Below are 24,944 nucleotides of genomic sequence, written 5' to 3' on the forward strand. Positions count from 1 at the left end.
GGCAGAGGCCTCCAGGGGCCAGCACCTGTGGTTTGGGCGGGCACTTGTGGTTTGGGCGGCCACACCCCTCCACTCGGTCCTTACCCAGCCATGACTGCTGGGCCGGGGTCCCCTGAGCTGGTTGGGGGTGACGCAGCAGAACCTGGTGGCGGTGGGCGTATTGCCGAGGCAGCCCCGGACAGCGTCTGCTCCGAGCCCTCTCCTTCGGGGCCTGGGGTCCCGGGGTCCAGCCCGGCCGAGGAGGGGGTGAGCCAGGTGGGTGTTGCTGGGGTCCTCGGCCTCTCCTCCATCCCCTCCCTGGGATGGTTCCCTCCACTCCGTGCCCGAGGCCAGCCTGGGCCGGTGTGATTCCTAAGGAGGGAGCCGCAGTTCCAGGACACCCAAGGGGAGGCCTGGGGAGAGTCCTGTGGGATGGTTTAGGACAGAGCCCCGTGAGCTGGGAGAGCAAGTGCAGCCCCGCGTTTCCCTCTCAGGAGTGCGGCCTCTGATTGGGGAACGAGGATTTGATGGTCATGGGCCGAGACCATGTCCTGCTGGTGCCGGCCTGTCCCGGCCCACGGCGATGCCGGCTCTTGTGTTTTGTGGATGGCGTGTTTGCACAGTTTTTGGGACCGCTGTCTCATCAGGCTCTGCCCCTCATGAGCTCATCATTCATGCATCTATGGGACATTGCTTGGGTGCCCGCCCTGGGCCTGGGGCTCCCGCACTGCCGGGGATACCTCAGTACACAGAGCAGGTGAGATGCAGCCTCCTCAGAGGAGTCCCACGTTCTCTCTTCTGTCTGAACCCGCTCACTCCTGCCTTTACCGGGAGGCCTCTGTTGCCGCCTGGGAGGGGTCCCCTGAGACCCTCCCTCCGAGAGGGGCTGGAGCGGTTTTGGGGCAGGAAGAGGGCACAGCGGTTCCCGTCTCCTCTGGGTGCACCTGGCCCAGCGTTGCATAAGCCGTTTCCTCGCCATCCTTGACGCCCTGTCGCTCCCGGCTGTGGGATTTTTGTGGTTGGAACCTTATATTCAGGGAAGTTCCCAAACCGCGGAGGGAGCTGGCGCTTCCTCTGTTTTAATTTTGGGTCCTGTGAGCTAAGAATAGCTGGCCGCGCAGGGCCGGTTTGGACGGGAGCACTTGCAGGATGGTGTCTGTTTCTGTCTCGGCCCCGAGCTCCTCACACTGCTCCTGTTTCTGCCTTAGCCCCGAGCTGGGACATGGGGGGATGCGGGGGACGTGGGAGACCCGGTCCGGTGTCTCCGGGAAGCGGATCACCGCCCGAAATGTGAACTCTGACTCCAGTTTAGAATCCCAGAGTGTCTGATCTGGGAGGCTGCTCCCTCCACCGCTTCCCGTTTTATCCGAGGAAGGATGGGGTTGACCCCACCTCTAGGCTCCCAGGCAGGGGCCCAGACCGGAGCCAGCACTCCCCAGACTTGCTTTTTCTTTCTTACTTTTTTGCTTTTTAATTGTTTTGAAACAGGGTCTCACTCTGTCACCCAGGATGGAGTACAGTGGTGCAATCTCGGCTCACTGTAACCTCCGCCTCCCCGGCTCAAGCCATCCTCCCTCCTTAGCCTCCCGAGTAGCTGGGACTACAGGCGTGTGCTACCACGCCCAACTAATCTAAAAAAATTGTTTTTTTGTAGAGACCGGGTCTCACCATGCCATCAAGGCTAGTCTCGAACTCCTGGACTCAAGTGATCCTCCCGCCTCAGCCTCCCACAGTGCTGGGACTATAGGTGTAAGCCACTGTGCCTGGCCTGGTTTTTCTTTCTTGTAAGCTTTGGGGTCCTCTGTTCACCCTGATCCTTACCCAGGACCCCAGCGTTTGGAAGCAGTGGATGTAGAATTCTGAGGTGGAGGCTGTGCTGGGGTATCCAGAACCCACCTGCCTGGGCAGCCCAAGACCCCCTTGGAACCTGAGTCTGGGGCGGAGGTTGGACCCTCCCTGCCCCTCAGCCCCCGCTGACCAGTATCCGGAGTGACCCCGCACAGCCAGTGGGGCCAGGAGAGTACGGGGCTTCTCCGTTTCTCAGCACAGGCAGTTTGTCACTTGTAGCCTTGAGGACGCTGCTAAGGTCACGGAGGGTCCCCGAGCCTTGACCCGGGCTTAGTGCCCTACAGTGTCCATGTGAGGCCATGGCAGCCCGGGAGGGCCTGTGTGCACCCTCACTCAGGGGCAGGACGGCGGGCTCAGGAGCTCCGAGGCAGATGTGACGTGCTGAGGGTCCCACAGTGTGCACGTGGGGGACCCTGATCCATGGGGGGACCAGAGCCGGGATCTGCCTGGCATGTCCACCTCACGAGGCCCAGGCGGGAGGGAGAGTGGGCGCTGTTCACAGCTCGAGACCCCCACTCCGCCTGCCTGGGCCTCTTCCTCTTCTCACTGGCCCTGGGGTCTGCCATGCTGGGTTCCACAGCGGTGCCTTCAGACTGAAGTTGCTGCCCCCACAGCCGTGCGTGGGAGCCGGGACTGGCTTTCTGGTGGGCTTCACCTCACGGCTTTGGGGGTGTGTGGCTGTGGCATGACTCTGCTCCTCCCAGCTTTGAAGTGCGAGGGGATGAGGCCGTGATGCAGCCATCTGGGGCCATTGTGGGGACGGCCAGGCATCACCAGCCATGTCACCCCACTGTCAGTGCGTCTGCAGGCTGCAGAAGGGGCCAGTCACGAGTGGCTGCTGTATGTATTTTTATTTTCCATTTTTTTTCTGTTAATAGAGGTGAAGTCTCGATATGTTGCCCAAGCTGGTCTCTCACGAGCTCAGGCGATCCTCCTGCCTTGGCCTCCCAGAGTGCTGGAATTACAAGTCTGAGCCGCTGCACCTGGCAGCTGCTATCAATGCTCCAGTTTTCCAGGCTTTCTGTGTGAAGGTGCTGGAGAGATCCTCAGGCCCCTGGAGGGCTGTTGTCCACCCTGCTGCCACCCAGGCCACAGCTCTGACACCTCCAGCTCCTGGGGTGTGGAGGGGACAGGGACATTTTTGGAGACACCGGGGGGAGGGGGGTTGGGGGGCGACTGGGGCCTCCCTTCCACCTCTGCTTCTGAAGTTTGGTGAGCTGTGGGAGCCGAGGCCAAACAAGTGCTGGCGAGACGGGGCAGAGCTGAGACTGCAACCCAGGCCCTGTGCCCCCGGGCTGACTCCTGGGAAGTGGGTGGGACCGGTGTTAGGAAGCCACTTCCAGGCCCCCCGCCCTCCCCGTGCTGTGGGCTTGAGGAAGCCTCGCACCTGGAAATGGGGGTCACCTGCCTCCTCCCACACAAAGCCCCCCTCGGGGATGCCAGCAGACACACTCCTGAGCCCTCATGTGGGGGTCCCAGTGCCCACCAGCCTGCTCAGAGGTCAGCTCCCAGCCCCGCCTCACTGACCGTCTCAGCCACAGAAAGAACATGATCCCAAAAGGGGCAGCCTTTGGGGCCGGGCCCTTCCCCGGGGGCCCCTGGCAGCCTTCAGCTGTCTCCCCGCTGCGAGAGATGGATGGGCGCACGCGGCTTTAATGTCTGAGGTTCCCTGGGCAAAACACGCTTTGCATTCCTCCGGCTGGGCGTAATTGCTGGGCAGTCAGTGTGAATTATAAATTATTTTTCAAAAGAAGTGCTTTTTTCATGGCTGGCGGAAATCTAAAATGGCCTGGGCTGGGTCATTGCGCCTGCCGCTGCCCCGGGCGTCCGGCCCGCTCTCCGCTCTCTGGGGCAGACACGCGGCACTTTTTCTGCTGCCGACGGGCCTGGGCTTGGCGTTTCCGAAAAGACCGTTGTCACTGAGGAAGCCCCGTTTGTTCAGGCACCCGCAGTGGGCGGAGAAGTGCTGTCTACGCTGTCTCGGTCTTGGGCCAAGTTCCTGAGGTTTTCTCGGACCTCCTGGGCTGTGGGCTTTTGCCACAAAGAGGGAACCTTGGGGAGGGCTTTGGCGGAAGATAGGACACCCCCAGGACTCTGAAATCGGGGCTCGCAGCCATTTTAGTGCTGCTCTGACCTGGAGCTGATGGAGAAACTGAGACCCGGGTATGGGGAGGTCCTGCGTCTGCGTCTGCTGTGACTTGCAAGGCCTGGGGCTGTTTTCTCCCCAAGTGCCGGCCTCTCGGGGCCCCGTCCCCACCTTGCTGGTCTCTTGGTCCCCTGGACTGGGCACGCCAGGGCCACACATTGGAGTGGCGAGGTCAGTGTCGCTGGGCCGGGTTTCCGGTGGCTGCACGGGCAGCTGTGCCAACCAGGCCCGCAGCCATGGTCAGCTCTGCGCTCTGAGCCGCGGCTCTTCTTTCCTGTACATGCCTTGGACGACAGAGTCCCACCATGCTGTGCTGATGTGTGTGTATTTCAGGGCAGAGTCCCCTTCTGGCTCCACACCCTTTACCGGGCCGGGGGTGCTCAGGGCCGTGGGAGCCGCGCTCCTCTCAGAGTGTCCCAGAGGGTGCGGGGCTGCACAGCAGAGTGCCAGAGCCACCTCTGTCTTCTGGTCTCCAGGCACCGGGGGAGGCAGGACCCGGGGACCCAGGTCGCTGACATTTCCGGTTCTCTCTGCGTGATGCTGGGCCCCTTCTCCCTGCAGCAGATTCCGTCTGAAAGCAGCCCCGTGCCATGGAACACGTCCAGAGCTGCCCCAGCTGCCCGACCCTCACAGGGCCGTGGGCTTGGTATTGGCAGCATGAAAGCAACACCCGGGGCTGCACCGTCCCGGCTCCTCTCTCTGTCCCGGGCAGCCTGGGCACATTGCATGCGCTGAGCTGCCCTTCTCCAGTCTTGTGTGAGGATGGAGAATGATGGTGTGTGGTGCCGTGCACACAGTAGGTGCTCTGTGGATGCCACTTCTGTTCTTCCAGAGCAGACAAAGTGCTGAGTGTGTGAGTGGAGGTTCAAGGTGACCTTGCTGTCTCCAGGACGGTGTGGAGCCTGGCTGTGCAAGCATCGATTCTGGAACAAGGTTGTCCCATTTCAGTTCTTGGCCTCACCGCTTGGCAGCCCGGGGGGCACAGGCAGGCCACACCGGCCCTGAGCCTCTGTTTCTTCCCTGGAGTGGAGATGATAGTAGGCCCAGCTGAAGGTGTGGATCTCGGGAGATGCCTGTTTGCTGGGAAACATTCAGTGTAGTGAGCCGTGCTTATCATCATCACCTTCTGGGAGGAGGAGGAATCTTGGCAGTGGTGGAGGCTGCTGAGGACTAGGGCTGGGTCAGCAGCTGTTTGCACGGGTGTCTAACCTCATTTCTGAGCTCAGGGACCTGACATCCCCTGCAAGTCAATGGGAGGCAGACAAGGGCCAAGGTGGATGTGGCACCAGTGGAGCAGTGGTGAGGAATTTGGGGGGACAGAGAAGGAGCCCAGGCCAGAGACACAGGGAACAGCTGCTCATTTCAACCACTCTTGTCACGGGGAAACCGAAGACCAGATAGGACAAGACTAGTCCAAGGGTATGAAGGGTATGGGGAGTCATGGGCAGGCTGGGGTCAGAATTGCAGTGTCCTGACTTTCCCCATCAGCACACTTTCGTGTACCCAGTAGGAACCACTACCACCATCATCATTGCCACCATCACCACCGTCAGCACCATCATCACCACCATCACTATCACCCTGCCATCACTGTCATCATTGCCAGCATCACTACCATTATCACCACCATCATCACCACCATTATCACCATCACCATCACCATCATCACCATCACTACTCCACCATCACCATCCCATCTGCACTTTCTCCACCCATCCACCATCCACCATCCATCCATTCCATTATCCATCCATCCACCATCCACCACCATCCCTGTCCATCCTCCACCATTCCGTTATCCATCCACCATCCACTACCATCCATTCCATTATCCATCCACCATCCACCATCCATCCACTGTTGTCCATCCTCCACTGCCATCGTTTCGGTGCCATGCATTGTCCGCCGCCGATCCGCCACGTTGTCCATCCATTCTTTCATTATCCTGCATCCATGCCATCCACCATCCTCCTGCATCCAGTTATTCTCATCTTACCGTCTCCTGCAGGTGAGATATCGCCATCGTCACCGTCACCAAATCCCCATCCACCACCATCACCATCATCACTACCATTATCACCATCACCATCCTCACTACCACCATTATCATTGTCACCATCAACATCCTCAATACCATCACCATTATCACCATCAGTATCATCATAACCACCGTCACCATCATTATCACCACTATCAGCACCATCACCGTCACTGTCACCACCATCATCACCGTTACCATCACTATCCATCACTACTGCTGTCCTCATCACCATCACCATCATCACCATCACCACCACCATCGTCGTCACCACTGTGGCTGTCCTCACCACCATCACCACCATAACCATTAGCAGCAACATAACATTTGTTGAGACTCAGTTCTCATCATGGCCCAGCAAGGCAGGGATTTTTATGGTCTCATTTCACCAGGGCACAGTGATGCAGGTGACACATTCAGACCTGAACTTGTCCACGTTGAGTGAGCTTCCCACGGTGTCCTCCATGCTGAGGCTCTGGAAAGCAGGGGAGGGTGGGTGTCCTTAGAGTCCTCATCCCCATCATGGAAGTTGGGCTCAAGCCACACCTTTGCTGGGCTCAGTCATCTGATCTGTGAGTGGGAAGCTTGGCGCAGCTCCACGAGTCTGTTTTCTGGACATTGACGGAGGCTTGGGAGTGAGTGGGGAGGGCCACGCTACCGGAAATGGCCTGTGCCCATGGGAAAGGTCAGCCTCGCCGCCAGGGTCCAGAATAAGCAACTGGAAAAAACCTGGCCTGAGCCCCACACAAGTCACCGCTGTGCCTCGGGGACTTGTGTACCATTCCTCCCCCATTTCACTGGAGCTTGCATTTTTGTCATAGTTTTCCAGGGACAGGCATTTAGCATCACGTGCCTTTCCTCCAGCCCTTCCCCCTTGAGCTGTTTTCCTTCCGCAGCAATCCGTCTCCCTTCCTTCATTCTCTGCTCCGCTCCTGCAGGGCCTCCTGCCCCAGTAGCTGGAGTCCCGCTCCATCCTAGCCAGGAGGGCTGCACAGGAGGGCTGTGGGCTGCCTCTCCTATGCTCACTGTGTCCCCAGGGCTGCTCTTCCTCACCCCAACTGTGGAAGGGGCTCTGTGGTGGCCCCTCATTTTCCCATGTGATGGAGCCACTTTCGGTGTGCCCAAGGGGTCCCATTTTAAGGGAGACACAAGGAAGTTTGCATCTGGCTGTGGGTGGCATCAAGAAAAGGGAGAGGGGGCCGTGGGTAGGCGCAGGTCCTGGAGACGGGGCTAGGGCAGACCCCCACTTCACCACGGCAGTGGCTAACTTCAGACGCACTCCTCCGAAGCACTCACCTCCGCGTTCTCCTCCTCCTTGGCCCTCTGAGTTGTGACAATGTGATGGGCACAGCCCTGAACACAGCCCCTGCCCCTGTCCAGGGCGCTCGGTAAACACCAAGTGGTGTTTGATTGCAATTTCTGTTCCTGTGAGTGATTGGAGTGGATGGGAAGACGCTTTGAACCGCACCCCTCAGGAGAAGAAAGTTTGGGGAGACTGACAGGCATTTGGGGGGCTCTTCTGAGTGTCAGGGGTCTTGCTTCTCATGTCCAGCCCATCTCTCTTTCCTGACATCTCCTTCCTACGTACATTGTTTAGGAGGTGGGATAAATGACCCTCGTTCACCATTGTCCCCAGGCATTGTGGCAGCTGGGAGGGTCCCTGGCAGCCGCCTGCAGGGCTCAGAAGAGTTTATAGTTTTCTATCCTAACCTAGGTTTCCTAGCCTATCCTAACCCTTAGGATTAAATTTTGCTGGATGTATTAGTTAGCTGTGGCTGCGTAACAAATTCCCTGGATGTATCAGTTAGCTGTGGCTGCGTAACAAATTCCCCTCAAACTTAGTGACCTCTGTCAACAATGTTACATTTGTTCCATTTCCCGTGGGTCATGGAGGAAGCAGCTGCACGGCTCTGGCCTGGAACCCTCCTTGGGCTGTGGGGATCAGAAGGTCTTATGGGGCAGAGGAGATGTCTGTGGCGGCTTCCCCCCACAGGGCTGGAGGGTGGCTGGAAGGCGCTGCTCCTCCTCTGAGCTTCTCTGCAGCCAAGCGATCCCGGAGAGAGCAGGGCAGGAGCCGCAGTATCTTTTACAACCTGGCTTTGCAAATCTCAGACTCATTTCCTTAGCATTCTCTAGTTGCCTCCATCAGCCCTATTCATCATAGTGCAGACCACACAGGGTGTGGACACCAGGAGGCGAGTGAGGATCATTGGGGGCCGGCTGCTGCCGTGCCAGGTGTAACAGAAATACTCAAAATAACAGTGTCTTAAACCACAACGGCTGTTTCTCACGCTCTGGAAGGAGTCCGTCTAGGGCGGGTGCGTTGTTCTGTGGGGCCCGGGGAACCAGCTTTCTCTTACTGATGCTCCTCAGGGGCCCTGGATGGCTGCTGCAGCCCCAGCCATCATCTCCATGTGCCAGACAGCAGGAAGGAGGAGAGGGGAGGGACGTGTTCAGAAACTGCACATGCCACTGTGTCTGTGTGCCCGTGTTCAGCACGTGGTCAGTCGCACAGGTGGGAGGCACCTGGTAAACACTGCTCACTGCAGTTTTCTGTCTCAGGGTGTTATGGGAATTCATGAAACAGCATGTCAGGAAGGAGTAAAATACATCCCTGTTTGACAAATGGAGAGGTGGGGCAGCTTTGGGGCTTTTAGAGCCCGCTCTAGGCTTTCCTTCTTGGTTCTGTGGTTCCTGTCTAGGGTGGTCACTCAACCCTGCAGAGCCTCAGTTTCTGCCTCTGGAAAATAAGGATAAAAGTATGTTCCCCTCACAGGGTTATCTGTTGCGAGTTCAATGTGGGTCAGCGTGTCCAAGAGCCCCCCTCCCCAGCCTGGAGTAGGCGTTCAACACAGCAGGTTCCCTCCTCCCTCCTCTCTCCACACCCCAGGGGACTTATCCAGGGTTATGGAAAAACCTCGTCACCAGCATGTCGTCTCTTGGTCCAACTCACATCGCGGCATACACCCTACTCGAACACGTGGCCTCTGTCGATGGATGATACCATTTGAATTTCAGCAGAATCGGGCTTGCTGCTGTTCAGGCGGACTGTGTGTCTCTGTTTTCTGAATGTGCGGTGCTCAGTCGTGCCCACCATGTGGCTGCTCTGTACAGTTGTGGAGTTCGTGCACTGTACAAAGGCCCAGGCAGACGGCTGAGAGGGGCTGAGACCCAGGCTGCTTTCTGCACACCAGGCTGGAGCCGACTGCTTGGAGCAGGGGCCTCATTCCTGTCTGCACCGGGGCCCGTCAGCTTTGCTGGGATGTGTGCTAGAAGAAAGGGTGTGTTTTTCTAATTCACATTTATAATCCTAGTTTCTGGAATGAATTCTAATTTCTAATTCACATAACATGGGCAGGGCCCTGTGTGTTGGTATTGTATTATTCAGCATGCTTTTCCCAGGGGTGAGGGAAGTCAAGCTTCAATGGGTAAGGATGCAGCTTCAGGCATGGCTGGATCCAGGGTCTCAGCTGATGTCAGCAGCACTCTCCCTTCTGTGTCATGTGCTTGAGTGTCTGTGTTGGCCTCAGTTTCACCAGATGTGTTTATGAGCTCCCTCCCCTTCATGGCTAGAAACCCGGGTTCAGGCTCTGACTGGCTGTGTGCTCACTGCGTGGACCTACCACTGGCCCCGGCTGGGTGGGGAACTCTGCTGCCGGCCAGGACACTTAGCAGCCATGACGGGAGCTTTTCCAGAAGCCCCTCAGGAGGAGGGAGGTGGGGTGCATAGGACACCATGGCAGCTCACACAGCCTTCGGGTCATTGAGGACTTTCGGGACTTGGAATGCTTGGAGGGTCTCCTTAGAAGTTGAGAGTCATTTGGGGAAATCTGGAAACGTCAGGTTGATCCAGGCACAAAGATTCACGTTCTTGTCTGTTTTTCCTTTCTCCCGAACAGGGCAGCACGCTGAGGAAACGCAAGATGTACGAGGAGTTCCTCAGCAAGGTCTCCATCCTAGGTCAGTGGCTGTGCCCCTGTCCGGCTGTGTGTCCCGACATCCGGGCGCCTGCTGGCAACCCCAGCCTCTTCCCTATTCCGAGTGGCTGGCAAGTTGAGTGTTGTTGGTGTTATGGAAGTTTGGGGCGCAGCACACAGACATGCCCACACACATACACGTGCACACATGACACGCACTGTCACTTGCTGGCAAATCCCAAAAGCCCGCCTCCTCTCCCGTGGGCAGGGCTGCCCTGCTTCTCAGCGTCTCTGCCATCCTGTGCATTTCCTGTCTGCTTCTCCCTTTGCTGTCAGAGCCGCACCCCCAGCCTTCCCTCCACGCCGGTCCGTGTAGAGCTGAAAGCCGGTGTTGGCTCCCGGTACACGTGCGAGCTAGGTGGTGCTGCTTTCCCTGACTCTGCTGGTTCCCTTCTAAGCGCGGTTTCTCTGGGAGCTGTCTCTGCCCTTTCTAGGCCACCATCATCGCTCTCAGTTCCGGGAAGGATAACAGGGCAGGCTGGTGATTCAGGTGCGCCTGGAGCCTTTTCACCTTTGGTGAACCTGCTCAACGGCCTGGCGGGGAAGACGCTGCTGCAACCTGAGTTATACGCAATGGCACCGGCCAGGCCAGTGGGGGCTCCTTGGGCTAGAGCAGGCAGAACCGTGCACATGTGTGTGAGTGTGCGCATGGGCAGTGTGCGTGCGTGTGTGCATGTGTGTGCGTGTGTGCATGTGTGAGGGTGTGTGTGCATGTGTGTGCTCATCAGTGTGCATATGTGGGTGCATGAGTGTGTGCAAGTGTGCACAGGTGTGTGTGCGTGTGGGGGTGTGTGTAGAATGTGTGTGTGGGTGTGAGTGAATGGGTGTGTGTGCATGTGGGGGGTGTGTGTGCGTGTGTAGAATGTGTGGGTGTGTGTGCACATGTGTGCATGTGTGTGTGCATGAGTGCATGTAGAATGTGCATGTGTGCATGTGTGTGGGGGTGTGAGTGCATGGGTGTGTGTGCGTGTCATGTGTGTGTAGAATGTGTGTGAATGGGTGTGTGTGCATGTGTGTGTGCATGAATGCACATAGAATGTGTGCGTGTGCATGTGTGTGGGGAGTGTGAGTGCATGGGTGTGTCAGTGTGTGCATGTAGAATGTAAGTGTGTGAGAGGGTGTGAGTGCGTGTGTGGGTGTGTCTGTGTGCATATGTGTGCACACCTGCGTGTGCATGGGTGTGAGTGTGCACGTGTGTAGGTGTGTCTGTGTGCATGTGCGCACACACGTGTGTGTGCGTGGGTGTGAGTGTGCCTGTGTGCACGTATATGTGTGCAGTATGGCTGTGCCTGGGTTTCTTGGGGAGGACTTTGACCCTGTTCTCTCTGAAATCCTTCTGCGGAATGTCGAGAAGGGAGTGTGAGGTTCTTTCGATTGTGGTAAAATGCAGGTCACATCAAGCCGAACATTTTGACCTTTCCTGGAAGCACGTTTCAGGGCCGTCCAGTCCACACATGACGTCGTCGGCCCCGCTCCCATCCCAGAGCCCCATCCTCACCCGAGGCAGAGCCCCATCCCTGTGAGCCGTCACCCCCGCCTGCCCTCCCAGCCCCAGTGGCCTCCAGACGCTCCCCGTCTCTGTGGGTTATTTGCCTGTTCGGGATGTTTTGTGGGAATGGAATCACCCATGTGGCTTCGTGTCTGGTTTTAATTCTAGTGCCTTTTAAAAAATGTCATACTTGGAAAAACAAAACGAGTTGGTCCCCCAGATTTTATAGGGGCCGAGAGGAGGACATTTGATCCCTATGCGAAATCCCAAACGCAGGGCCTCTGCCGCCCTTCTGGGTTCCTTTTGAGGCGGAGCTGGGTGGTCCGGGCCCTCGTGCCCACCAGGCACCGGGCACTGAATAGTCAGTCCTGCCCCCACAGATTCCTTCGTTCCCCAGCACTGTCGAGGCAACGGCTGCTGCAGGCCATGAAGGACGAGACCCTCTCCCTGCTCCAGGCGAGCGTCGGTGACCTCCGGCTGGAGGTGGCTTCTTGCTTCCTGCGTCCCAGGCTCTCAGGGGCGGTCAGACGCCCTTGCCGCGTGGCCTCCGTCCGCCCATTTATGTTCCTCTGATTAATGCAGCAGCCGGCAATGTGACCGGCTTCTCCGGGGCCTCCCAGAAGAGTAACAACAAGACACGATTCCCTTTTCCTGCCCAGTCACCATCAGCACAAAGTCCTCCAGAAAGGGCTGGTGGGGCAGTGCCTCCACAGGTGGCTTGGCAGGAGGGATGGCCCTGGATGAGGCTGAAGCTGTGGGCTTCGGCATTCCTATCCCCACACCAGAAACCTGGGAAGGGCGTTTGCGCCTTGGTGCTCCTGGGACTCTGCTTTCTCCTCCTGAACGTGCAGGGCTCAGCCCCCTGGACAGGAGGCCCCATAGAGTCAGCACGGCCCGCATGGGAGCTGCGAGTCTGCAGAATTCCAGCTCAGAGCTTGGCGATGGCTTTCCCACCGGGGCAGGTGCACGCAGCCTTGTCCTGTGGCCGCAGGCTGACCTTGTGAGGTGCTTTTTGGGACACTTGGCTGCGTTTATTCTGCATAGTTTGCACAGTGAATGGAGATGGATCCCATCTCTACAAAATAAAAAATTAGCTGGGCGTGATGGTGCATGCCTGCAGTCCCAGCTACTTGGGAGGCTGAGGTGGGAGGGTCACTTGAGGCCATGAGCTCAAGACCAGCCTGGGTAACATAGCGAGTTCCTGTGTCTCCAAAAAAAAAAAAAAAAAAAAAATACAGGTGTGGTGGCTCATGTCTATAATCCCAGCACTTTGAGAGGCTGAGGTGGGAGGATCTCTTGAGCCCAGGAGTTCAAGGCTGCAGTGAGCCGTGATCACGCCACTGCACTCCAGCCTGGGTGACAGAGCAAGACGCTGTCTCTTGAAAAAAAAAAAACAACTGGGGTCAAAAGTGCCATCTCCCTGTGGTTTCTTCTGTCAGTTTTCATCCAAGATTAATGTAGCCAGGAGATAATTTTTGTTTTCAGAAGTCAGAATACTACAGGTTTCAAATGTAATAGAGGAAACATTTGCTGATCAAATATGTGGAAATGAACTTCCTAACTGCAACTGACTTCTGAAATGAAATGCCTCGTGTGACTGTCCTTGTAAGGAAACCAGTAAACAAAACACTCCAAATTCATATGCTGGTCTCCTTCTGCACCCTGAACACAAACCATAATTGCACTAAAAAAATCACCTGCATCATTTAGTTGCCAGGTGTGCACTGATGTGTTGACCTGCTTGGGAGCACGCCTGGGTTCTGAATTATTCAGCAGCTTCTGTCTGGTACAGACCCTTTTTTTTTTTTTTTTTTTGAGACGGAGTCTCACTCTGTCGCCCAAGCTGGAGTGCAGTGGTGCGATCTCGGCTCACTGCAACCTCCGCCTCCCGGGTTCACGCCATTCTCCTGCCTCACCTTCCTGAGTAGCTGGGACCACAGGCACCCGCCACCACGCCCGGCTAATTTTTGTATTTTTAGTAGAGACGGGGTTTCACCGTGTTAGCCAGGATGGTCTCGATCTCCGGACCTTGTGATCCGCCCGCCTCGACCCCCCAAAGTGCTGGGATTACAGGCGTGAGCCACCGCGCCCGGCCGGTACAGACCCTGTTTTTAGGAAGCTGGTCAAGCAGCTCTGGTAGCGGGGGCCTCACCCCACTTCCCTATGCTGCAGAATCTGCCCCGGCCCTGGGGTTTGCGGGAAGCATTTTCCTTTGCAACGTATGGCATCAACAGAGATTTTTAAGGAGAGAAATCTCCCTCCTAACCTAGATCTAAAATAAATGCTTTGCTTTTTATTTTTAGCTTCTGACCTACATAGGTAGCATCTGATTTGTATAGGACAGGAAAGATTTTTAGTGTGTGTGAAAAAAGAAACAGTTAATCCGGTGATCATTATTTTCTTATAAAATCTGACGTTAGTAATTTTTTTTTTTCCCTTCCAAGGATTAGGGATGAATAAAGACAAGGAAGGGAAGACCTTGTGAGAAGGGCGGAAAGATACGTTGAATTTGCAAACATTTAAAGATAAACTTGGCATGGGAATTAAACATTTTGACCTAAAAGAGTAGAAAGTATACTATGCCTTAATCTTACAACGTAAATGCAGTTCCATGTTCTTTGATCAGTCCCCGATGAACAGTGTTTCTTTTGGATGGGCAGTTACCATTCTGAATTATTTTGTTATTCACGTATTTTTTTTTTTTTTTTTTTTTGGAGACGGGGTGTTGCTCCATCTCCCAAGCTGGAGTGCAGTGACATGATCATAGCTCACTGCAGCCTCGACCTCCTGCGCTCAAGTGATCCTTTTGCCTCAGCCTCCTGAGAAGCTGGGACCACAGGTGTGCGCCACCATGCCTGGCTAATTTTTTAATTTTTGTAGAGACGAGATCTCACTATGTTGCCCAGGCTGGTCTTGAACTCCTGGCCTTAAGTGTTCCTCCCACCTCAGCATCCTGAGTAGCTGAGACTACAGGTACACACCACCATGCCTGGCTAATTTAAAACTTTTTTTTTTTTTTTTGTAGAGATGGGGTCTCATTATGTTGGCCAGGCTGGTTTTGAACTTCTGGCCTCAAGTGATCCTCCTGCCTCAGCCCAAAGCCCACTGTGCCTGGCTTCTGAATTATTTTAAACCACTTAGTAGCCTTTGTGCTTAGCTGGAACTCCATTGTTTGCAAAAATGTAAGCAGCTCTATTCTTTCGAAGATAACAAAAGTATTTTCATACTGAGTTAACCTGGAGTCAGTTTTCACTGTTGGGTATTTACATTAAGCCAGAGATAACTGTCAGAATAGCTCCCTCTGCACCTGGTAAAGAGGGCACATGAGCTGCATGCGTCCGGGACCTGCTGATTGCAAGAAAACCCAGGCCCCCTGGCACAGAGGTGCTGGGGGATAGTGTCACGGCCTCGTCTTATGCAGCTTACTGGTCACGGAGCTGGTGCTTCTGAGGACACCTTTCGGGAAGAGTGGTGGCCCTTGTCTTGGACTGGCCGGGGAGGCGTGAGCCCCAGGATGACCTGTCCTCCTCCTCTCCCCACAGAGTCCCTGGAGAAGTGGGAGCGTCTGACCGTGGCGGACGCGCTGGAGCCCGTCCAGTTTGAGGATGGAGAGAAAATCGTGGTCCAGGGAGAGCCTGGGGATGACTTTTACATCATCACAGAGGTGAGATGTGCTTCCCACGTGGGCGCTCTGGGTGTGTGCTTAGGTGGGGGCACGTCCTACCTTCTCCTCTTCCACTGCCCACCTGATCCTCCCTCTGGAGTCAGTGCTGCTCTGTGACCGCACGCCTATCTGGGGCCTCCACGGGGTGGGTGGGCCATGGCCTCACACTCCTGCCACCGAGGTTCCTCCGGTCCTCTAGCATTGAAAGCCTCCCTTCTTAGAAAGGTGGTTGGTGCCTGATCTGCATGTGTGATGAAACTGCATGAAACTGGCCGGGCTCAGTGGCTCACGCCTGTAATCCCAGCGCTTTGGGAGGCTGAGGCGGGTGGATCACCTGAGGTCAGGAGTTCGAGACCAGCCTGGCCAACATGGCGAAAACTGTCTCTACTAAAAATACAAAAATTAGCCGGGTGTGGTGGCGCATGCCTGTAATGCCAGCTACTTGGGAGGCTGAAGTAGGAGAATCGCTTGAACCTGGGAGGTGGAGGTTGCAGTGAGCCGAGATGGCACCATTGCAGTCCAGCCTGGGCAACAGAGTGAGATTCCATCAAAAAAAAAAGGAAAATAAAAAACCTGCATGAAACCTGCATACAGGGCGTGCAAGGGCGGGAACCTGCACACAGGGTGTGCAAGGGCGGGCAGAGCTGAGGAAGGGAGTGGGGTTGGGAATGGTACCACATCTGCATCCCAGCCGTGGCGTGGCGCCGTGTGTACACAGCAGGTCACTGTCGGGGGCATCGCATACATTTAGGGTACACAGGATCTCTCTATATTATTTCTCACAGCCGCACTCAAATCTACGATGATGGCAAAATTAAAAGTTTAAAAAGACGGTGGCAGCTTCTCTATCTGGACGTAGAGTCATTTTTGTGAGTCATTTTTGCCATCTCACACCACAGCGCCACCACGGGCAGGCGACAGGTGGCTCCGTGGAGCCCCCGGGACATGCTGGGGCCGCAGGCCATGGTGGCCGCACCCAGACTGCTGGGTGAGCTGAGCTGCTGTCCCGAGGACAGGGCAGGAATTCGCGTGTGAACCCCCATTCTGGGCGCTGGCAAGGGACCCCGTGCCTGTGAGCTAGCAGGTGGGACTGGACTCCGGAGGTGGGGCCCGGACACCGGACCTAATTGAGGACTGGCTAAAACAGAGCCAGGGTGCAAGCCGCTCTCCATAGCCACGCCCACCAGCGCACCACGTCAGTTTACCGTTGCCATGGCAACGCCCGGGAGCTCCCGCCCCTTCCCATGGCAACGGCCTGAGGACCCGGAAAATTACCACCCTTAACCAGAGATCTCTGTATCATCCACCCCTTAATGTGCATCTAATTATAAGTGGGTGTAAATGGGACTGCACAGGTGCCCTGAGCCGCTCCCCTCAGCGCTCTGCCTAGTGGGAGCAGCGAGGAGCTGTAACCCCAAACACTGCTGCCTCAGTAAAGCTGTTTAGTCCACCTCCTGCTGGGCCTCGAATCCTTTCCTGGGCAAAGCCAAGAACCCCGGCAGGCTAAGCCCCACTTTGGGGCCCACCTGCCCTACATCACCTGTGCCCCATGGTTATTTGAACTGTGCCCTGCCCGGTTATCTGAAGCCCTCTCCCTTTGGATTAATGCTGGAGGAACCGGGCTGGAACCCCAGGGCCTGCAGTGTGTCCGTCAGCCGGAGGCTGTGCCTGGGTCGTGGCCTCCTGAGAGGAATCCCCTCCCCAGGTGGCCCTGGGCAGGAATGAGTGACCTGTCCAGGCTGCGTGCTGACCTGCCCGGCTCTGCAGAACCACACGTATGCTCCTGTGTGTCTGACATGTTCCCCACGTGTCCGGCCCTCAAGGGTGAGCAGGATCTCATGCTTGCATGCGCCCTAAGCACATGCCCTAAGCACACGCCCCAACTCTGCACCTGCCATCGGGAAATGCATGCGTCAGGGTGGCGGAGTTTAAGGTCCCACCCTCGCCGAAACACCTGCAGCTGTGGGCAGTGACAGGATCATTCTGGGTCCAGAAGGAGTGCACCTCCCTGCCCCGCGGGCTGCTGGGAAGAAACAGAGGTCAGCAAAGAGCTCAAGTCCTGGTAGATGTTTGGCGACTTCAGCGAATTCGGGAGCCAGAGTCTTGGTTCAAAACAACAGAAGTGGCCGGGTGCGGTGGCTCAAGCCTGTAATCCCAGCACTTTGGGAGGCCGAGACGGGCAGATCACGAGATCAGGAGATCGAGACCATCCTGGCTAACACGGTGAAACCCCGTCTCTACTAAAAAATACAAAAAACTAGCTGGGCGAGGTGGCGGGCGCCTGTAGTCCCAGCTACTTGGGAGGCTGAGGCAGGAGAATGGCGTGAACCTGGGAGGTGGAGCTTGCAGTGAGCGGAGATCCGGCCACTGCACTCCAGCCTGGGCAACAGAGCGAGACTCTGTCTCAAAAAAAAAAAAAAAAAAAAACAGAAGCCCAGCAACGTGGCCGGGGCCGCCGATGGTGTTGGAAGATGCTCACCGCCACTGGAACACAGGCGGAAAAGCAAGAGGCTGGAGTAAGATCCTGTGGGAAGGAAGTGTGTGTTTCGCTGGAGACCCAGGCTCGGGCCCCCGCACCTGCTAAATCTTCATTACCCTTCCCTGAGGGGCACGTTCAGGGCCTCTCCCACCCTCATCCCTGGTGCTTCCCACTGCAGCTCTACCATAAGGAAAGACCTGGAAGGCTGGGATAGAGCAGGAGAAGCAGCAGAGGCCGGAGGGAGCCAGGCCGGCTGGGGTGTTGGAGGCGCTGGGAGATTTCTGCTAACCTGGAAGAAGCACCAAGGCAGGTCTTGACGGGGCAGCCACCTTCACGGAGCTCCACAAGGTGGATGTGGGATTCCGGGACCTGAGTCACTTCCCTCTCCACGTCCCAGAATGCTCATTATGTGAATGAATTAGTGAATGCATGAATGAATGATGCTTGTTTCCAACCTAAAGGTACCACAGGCTGCACGGACATTCACGAAGGGGGGTCCCTGCTGGGGGGCCGTTCTCAGGCAGTATGTCCGGTCAGTAGAGTAGGGGACTCATTCAACAGTAATGCTTCTTTAAAAGGAGAAGAGGAGGAGGGAAAGGATGAAACCACAGGCAGCCCAAGTGATGATTCTGGCCAGCGTTGGAAGGAGGCTCTGGCAGGTCCTGATAGGGGAGTGACCCCAGCCATGATTCCAGCGTGCACACCCACCTGTGAGCAGAGAAGAGGCTGCCAGCGTGCACGCTTGCCTGTGTGCAGAGGAGGGAATGCCAGCGTGCACGCCTGCCCGTGTGCAGAGGCGAGGATCACAAACCCACCGCTGAAATCTGCTGTATTGAAGGCGGCTGTTGGGTGGTTGTTGGGCACGGTGGCTCATGCTGTAATCCCAGCACTTTGGGAGGCCAAGGTAGGAGGATCACTTGAGCCCAGGAGTTCACGACCAGCCTGGGCAACATAGTGAGACTCCATCTCTACTAAAAGTTTAAAAATTATTAGCACTGGCCGGGCGCGGTGGCTCAAGCCTGTAATCCCAGCACTTTGGGAGGCCGAGACGGGCAGATCACGAGGTCAGGAGATCGAGACCATCCTGGCGAACACGGTGAAACCCCGTCTCTACTAAAAAATACAAAAAAAACTAGCCGGGCGAGGTGGCGGGCGCCTGTAGTCCCAGCTACTCTGGAGGCTGAGGCAGGAGAATGGCGTAAACCCGGGAGGCGGAGCTTGCAGTGAGCTGAGATCCGGCCACTGCACTCCAGCCTGGGCGACAGAGCCAGACTCCATCTCAAAAAAAAAAAAAAAAAAAAAAAAAAATTATCAGCACCATAAGACAGGGGGGAAAAAATTAGCTGGGCGTGGTGGCACCCACCTGTAGTCCCAGCTACTTGGGAGGCTGAGGTGGGAGGATTGCTCGAGCTCAGGAGTTCAAGGCTACAGTGAGCTATGATTGCACCACTGCACTCCAGCCTGGGCAATAGAGAGAGACCCTGTCTCAAAACCAAAACCAAAACCCAAACCAAAAAAGATGGCTTCAAATTCTTGACTGTCTTTCCCGTGGAAAAGGGGAGTCTAACACCCTCCCCTTGATGCTGGGCTGGTTTAGGTACACACTCGATGGACAGAATACAGTGGAATGATGTTGCAGGGTACCCAAGACTGGGCCCTCCAAAGCCTTACAGCTTCCACCACAGCCTATGGGAACCTTGTTCCCAGGATGCTCTTCTTAAAGCCCAGCAGCTGTGCTCTGAGAGCTGTGCTCTCAGCCTGCGCAGCCCCAGCCCCAGCCCCAGCCCCAGCCCCAGCCCCGGCCAGCGCAGCCGTGAACGCCCAGTGTCAACAGCTGCCACATGACTGTGCCATCTTGGACGTCCTGCCAGCTGAGTCTTCCGATGAGGTCATCCCTGCCTCCATCTGGATGCAACCCCAGAGGAGACCCCGAGTGAGAACCGCCCGGCTGAGCCCCTCCAACCCCAAACTGTGAAGGATAACAACAAACTGGTTTAAGTTGCTGACTTCAGGAATGGCTCCTCAGTTCTCACCGGTTATCGCTGCTGAAATAAGTACATAAGTAGAGCCCTTCCTTGCCTAGACAACAGAGCCGTGGCAGTGGCGCTTCCGGCTGCTCCACCTCCAGCAGGATGACCGCGGTGACAGGTGGAAAGGCAGATATCTTTAATTGCTCTAGGTTTTACATCCATTGACAAGAAACTGGTGCTTACAGGCTGAATCTGGCCCAGAGACAAATTTGTGTTGGCCTGTGCAGTGTTTTTTTAAACATTTGGATTACTTGTTATTTTACAGTCAGGAGATTTCACATAAAAATCTAGGTCGCTGGCTGGGCACGGTGGCTCACGCCTGTAATCCCAGCACTTTGGGAGGCCAAGGCGGGTGGATCACTTGAGGTCAGGAGTCCGAGACCAGCCTGGCCAACATGGTGAAACCCTGTCTCTACTAAAAATACGAAAATTAGCCAGTCGTGGTGCAGGTGCCTGTAATCCCAGCTGCTGGGAGGCTGAGGCTCAAGAATCACTTGAACCCAGGAGGCAGAGGTTGCGGTGACCTGAGATCACGCCGTTGTACTCCAGCCTGGGCCACAGAGCAAGAAGCTGTCTCAAGAAAATAAAATAAATCTGGATCTCTTACTTCTCTTTAAAAATCTGACATCCCACTACACTGGACCTGCAGCCCCGTCTGGCCGTACCCAGCTGGCAGATGCCCCTTCTGGTGTGAAAGGCTTCCCAGTTTCCCGCAGCCCCTGCCCAGCCCTGCTCTCAGCTCCTCAGCCATATCTGCAGGCACTCGGGGGCTTCTGAGTTGGCAGCCTCGGTTTGAATGGTCTTGAAACTGAGAGAATGAGTAGCTGTGGCTGGTTCAGACAATCACACATTATTCTCTGTGGACCAAGGCCCCCTCCTAGCTGAGTCCAAGGCCCTGTGTAGGAAAATCATGAAAATGTGTGTGGGGGGCATGGATCGCGGGTGCATCTTCGTGGAGAGCAGATCAAGGCAACACACGCGGTGTTCTCACCCCAGAACAGAGGAGACGGCATCACCAAGCCGCGCAGCGTGTTCTGAGTGTTGAGGATGTGCCGGGCGTCCCCATGCACACAGTGTGTGACCCAACCGCACCCCGGCGGGGGGCTCTGCCGGCCGTGCCCTCCACATCCACGCTGGGGTCGTCAGCTGAGGACAGGTGCGGGGACTGACGAGGGGCAGACACCGCCTCCCACAGCCGGGAGGCTCTGCCCGTGATGCCTTCACCATGGGTGTGCCCGACTCCGCGATCCCAGTCTTGCGAGCACAACTTCTGGTGTTTTCCGCCTTCTGCCCCTCTGTCCGCTCCCTGGCGGACCACTCGGATTTTACCTTGTTGTGTGCGTTGCCGGCTCTGGGAGCCAGGCCCCACAGTGGCGCATCTGCTGAGGGCTGTCACAGCTGATTTTCGTGATCTTGGGGGGCTCACCCAGCTGTGCAGCAGTGTGGTTTTGTGTTGGGGACAGCCGAGGGTTCTACAGGCTCCCTGCAGAGTCCCCAGGAGGGGTGCTGGGGTCAGACGCTGGCTGCCCCCTCCCCAGGAGCCCCCATGCGCCGCTGCACGGGTTTCCCAGAAAGGCTCTGAGGAGGGGGATGTGGGGAGAGCGGAGCGCTGTGCAGGGTGCCCTGACCGCTGACAGAGTGTGTGTGGGGGTCGGGAGGGGAGGTGAGGGGGGCTGCGCAGGTTCACATAAAACAGCGCCTTGCACGGCCTCGGGAACGAAACTCGACCTGAGAGGAAGGTATCGCTTTCACAGCACTGTAAAATGGATTTGAAAGGGTCTCCTTGGCAACCTGGATTTTTTTTGCTTTTCCTCTGTGATCAGCCAAATTTGGCAAGTCACAGTGCAGCCCCAGGGTGCGGGGATCAGAGGCGCAGAACCAACGCGCTTTGGAGCCTTTTGCGGTTTCCAGCTGTGGACTGTGCGGCCAGGGCGGCCACCGATAGCGTCAGACAGGTGCGGCGGCGCCCGGCCGGTGGGGCGGCTTCTCGGCAGGCCCTGGAGGCTCGGTGGCTGCTCTCGTGGCCACCGTTTGTTTTCCTTGAAGCAGCGCATGGAGGAGATGCCGGTCCCCCACTCTCCTTGGGGCCGGCGTCCTGCCCTGTCTGGTCTCTGTCCTTCTTCCTCCAGCAGTTTCTAAAGCACATTGTTTTGTAAATCGTGGCCTTGGTGGGTTGAGGACGCCCTGTGCATGAGGCCTCATCCCTGTAGGGCCACGGAGCTCCCGCCTTGCCCTTTTCTCCCCCCGCCCGTCCTTCACCCAGGGCCTCCTGCTCCCCTCGGCTCTCCAGGATGGACAAAGTGAGGGCCGGCCCCGTCTGCAGTGGCAGCCTGCGGTGCCTTGTGCCCGCTCTGCCCGAAGATGCGATTGTTTCGGGAGCTGATTTCCCTCAGGTGTGGGGACCCTGGCCCTGCACAGGTGTGGAAACTGCCCCTACTCACACCTGTGAGGCCTGAACACCTGCAGGCCTCGGGCCAACTCCACTGCAGAGCTGAGCCGGGGCGCCACAGAGGCAGCCAGGAAGGCAGGGCCGGGCTGCATGACCCTCAACTCCCGGGACCCCCGCGGGTCTGTCTGCAGGAGCTGGGCCCCTCCTGGGTGGAGGCTGCTTTTCCTTGCCCCCGACCCCACGGGGTCACGCCCGCTGTCTCTGAAGCTGTGGGGAGCTGCCAGCCCCTCAGACACCCGATCCCCACAGCTGTTGGAAAATATCCTCAGCAGACTGAGCAGTCGCTCCTCCGCAGGCCTGTGGGTTGTGAACCTGGGAGCTGCAGACGTGCAGATGGAAAGCCGTAGTGTCCACCGCACCGTGTGCATCAGCGGGAGCCCTGAGCCCCAGGGCCTGGGTGTCCTGCATCCTTGTGAGGCCTGCACCTGCTGTCGGCCTCAGGGTGAGGGGAACCGGATCTTTCTAGGGGCTCTTACCGAAGGTTGGGGAACAGCCCCGGGCCCCAGGAGCTCTAAATGGGGACAGAGTCCTCGGTCCTGTGGCAATGGGGGCAGAGGTGTTATTTCTGTGCCCGGCTCGGGTGGACACCCAGCTCGTTCCCCGGTGAGAGCGGCGTCCAGGGCCTAGCGGAGAGGCGGCAGCGTGTGCCAGGGCTGCGCGGGCTCCTGGAGGCGGGGACCGTCCAGCTGTTCCGTCACCTCACCGCGGGCGGGAGGGTGGAGTGGCATCCGACCAGGGCTGGGTGGGGCATTGCCCGCCCGGGCACCAGCTCAGGTTCCCTCCACGCATTCCTGCATGGGGGCTGCACGCCTGCTTTTCCAGGCCCCTGGAGTTCCCCTCCCGGAGACCTCCCCACAGCCTGGGGGCAGCTGGACCTTGGGAGCCGGTTCCATGTAAAAGTCCCGAGACCGAAATTCCCCAGCTTGCTCCCATCCAGGGCAGCAGTGGCCTGGGAGGCGTTGCCATGGGAACGCTAGATGGAGTTTATCTCCTCTCTTTGCAAATTAATTTTATGAATGTCCATAACGTTGAAGCAACTGCAGAACAACACGTTGCAAAGCTGTCTTTGGGCCTGGGAACTTTTCCTGGCTTATCAGAGCCCCGCGCCCACTCCCTGCCGGCCTGGTGCCAGGGGTGGCAGTTGGTCAGAATCCACTGAATAGTGCAGGATGCTTTTGGAAGGGACCTCTGCAAAACAGGACCCAGCCTCTGGGGAACCCGGTGGCACCCCATCGTCGTGTGGGGTCAGCTGGGACCCGGCCTGTGCCGCGAGGCTCCTGGCTGGGGTGTCAGACAGACCTGGTCCCGCCCGAGGCTCCTGGCTGGGAGTGTCAAGATGGAGCCAGTCCCGCGCCCAGCGGGCCTCCTGGCTGGGGTCTCAGATAGACCAGTCCGGCGCCCGAGGCTCTGGCTGGGAGTCTCCAGACAAGACCAGGTCAGCGGGCTGGCTGGGGAGTCTCAGACAGACCGGTCCACCGCGAGGCTCCTGGCTGGGGTCTCAGACAGACCCGGTCCGCGCCGCGAGGCTCCTGGCTGGGGTCTCAGACAGACCCGGTCCGCGCCCCGAGGCTCCTGGCTGGGGTCTCTGGGACAGTGCCAGTGCCATGCCACATTCTGAAGCGTTGCTTATGGTGCTGCTTACTTAGGGTGGCCCTTTCAGTTCCTACATGTCTCTCTTTTGGGGTCGCTGTCTGGAGGAAGGTCTGCAGGAGCCACAGGGATCTAAGCCATACGTGTTTCCCAGGCATCAGCTCTGGTCCCGGGCTGGAGAGATGCTGTAGACTGCAGACACCCCCTGTCCTCTCTCCTGGGCTGGCGTCCTATGGGCGTGAGATGCTTTGGAAGGACGTGAGGGCTTGGAAGAGACATGGAGCAGGACCCGACGCAGAGACCGCCCGGAGTGGTGTCGCTTGGGCTGCAGGGAGTGTGGAGGGGCCGTGGCCCTGCGGTGGCCGTGAGGCAGGGGCCTGGATGCCGGGATGCAGGCAGCGGTCCAAGGTGGGAGAACGGGCGGGCGAGTCTGGGGGGCTCTGGTTGCAGAGCTCTGCTGACCGGGGTTGGAACACCAGTGTTTCTCTGGGTGTGACGGCCGCAACGGCAGGAGTTGGAGGCTGATTTGCAGAGGAGAGAAATAGTCCAGCTGCTTTGCCAAGGGCCGTGCTGTGTGGAGACTACACCTGACAGGAGCAGGCCGGCCACAGCGCAGGGCAGTCACCCTGAGGGGATGGCGGGAGATGGGGGAGGGCCCGGGGACTGCTGGGTGGTGGAGGGGACCGGGTATTGAAGTAGGAGTAGGAGTCCTCCAGATGGAGGGCATTCTAACAGCTGCAGGGACACAGGAGCTCACGTGTGGGGGAGGGTGGGGCAAGGCCGCAGGAGGGCAGAGCTGCAAACCCCGGGCAGGGGAGGGTCCCACGCCCCCTGAGCTCCTTGACGAGGGGTGTGAAAGTTACTTTGGAACATCCTGCCGGGACACCGCAGCCTCCTCCGAGAGCCAAATGAGAAGTGCTCAGAACCACGTCCCTGGCCCCCGCCTTGGCCTTAGGGCCCCACCAGGAGCCTTCGGTCCACCTTCCGGAGGCCTGGGGGTATCTGCCTGTGGGGGAACCTGCACCGGCCGTGTGTCCTCCCTCCTCTCGCGGGTCAGGGCAGGTGAGGCCCACCGAGGCGCTGGGCTTGGCCTCTGCCCAGTGGTCACTGTGCGTGGTGCCAAGTCTTCCCTGTCTGAGGGAAATCTCAGAGCATCTTGAACGGGAGCCCATTTGGCCTGGCCTCTAGCAGGAAAATAAAAACATTCCTTCTGGGCTGGACTGGAAGAAACACTTTTCCAGAACCCCAGGGCTGG

The 24,944-nt window shown here is 57.5% G+C and overlaps 1 protein-coding gene across 4 annotated transcripts in view; it reads left to right on the forward strand.

The window, feature by feature from the left end:
• The window catches only part of PRKAR1B (protein kinase cAMP-dependent type I regulatory subunit beta), a 179,516-nt gene that overhangs the window by 132,063 nt on the left and 22,509 nt on the right, over window positions 1-24,944 (forward strand). For all 4 annotated transcript variants that reach the window (XM_031665660.1, XM_031665661.1, XM_031665659.1 and 1 more), the window contains 2 exons: window positions 9,911-9,971; window positions 15,020-15,141. In XM_031665660.1, coding sequence (XP_031521520.1) covers window positions 9,911-9,971; window positions 15,020-15,141 — 183 coding nt within the window. The remainder of the gene's footprint in view (window positions 1-9,910; window positions 9,972-15,019; window positions 15,142-24,944) is intronic.

The sequence above is a fragment of the Papio anubis genome, chromosome 4, assembly GCF_008728515.1.
Source record: "Papio anubis isolate 15944 chromosome 4, Panubis1.0, whole genome shotgun sequence".
NCBI lineage: Eukaryota > Metazoa > Chordata > Mammalia > Primates > Cercopithecidae > Papio > Papio anubis.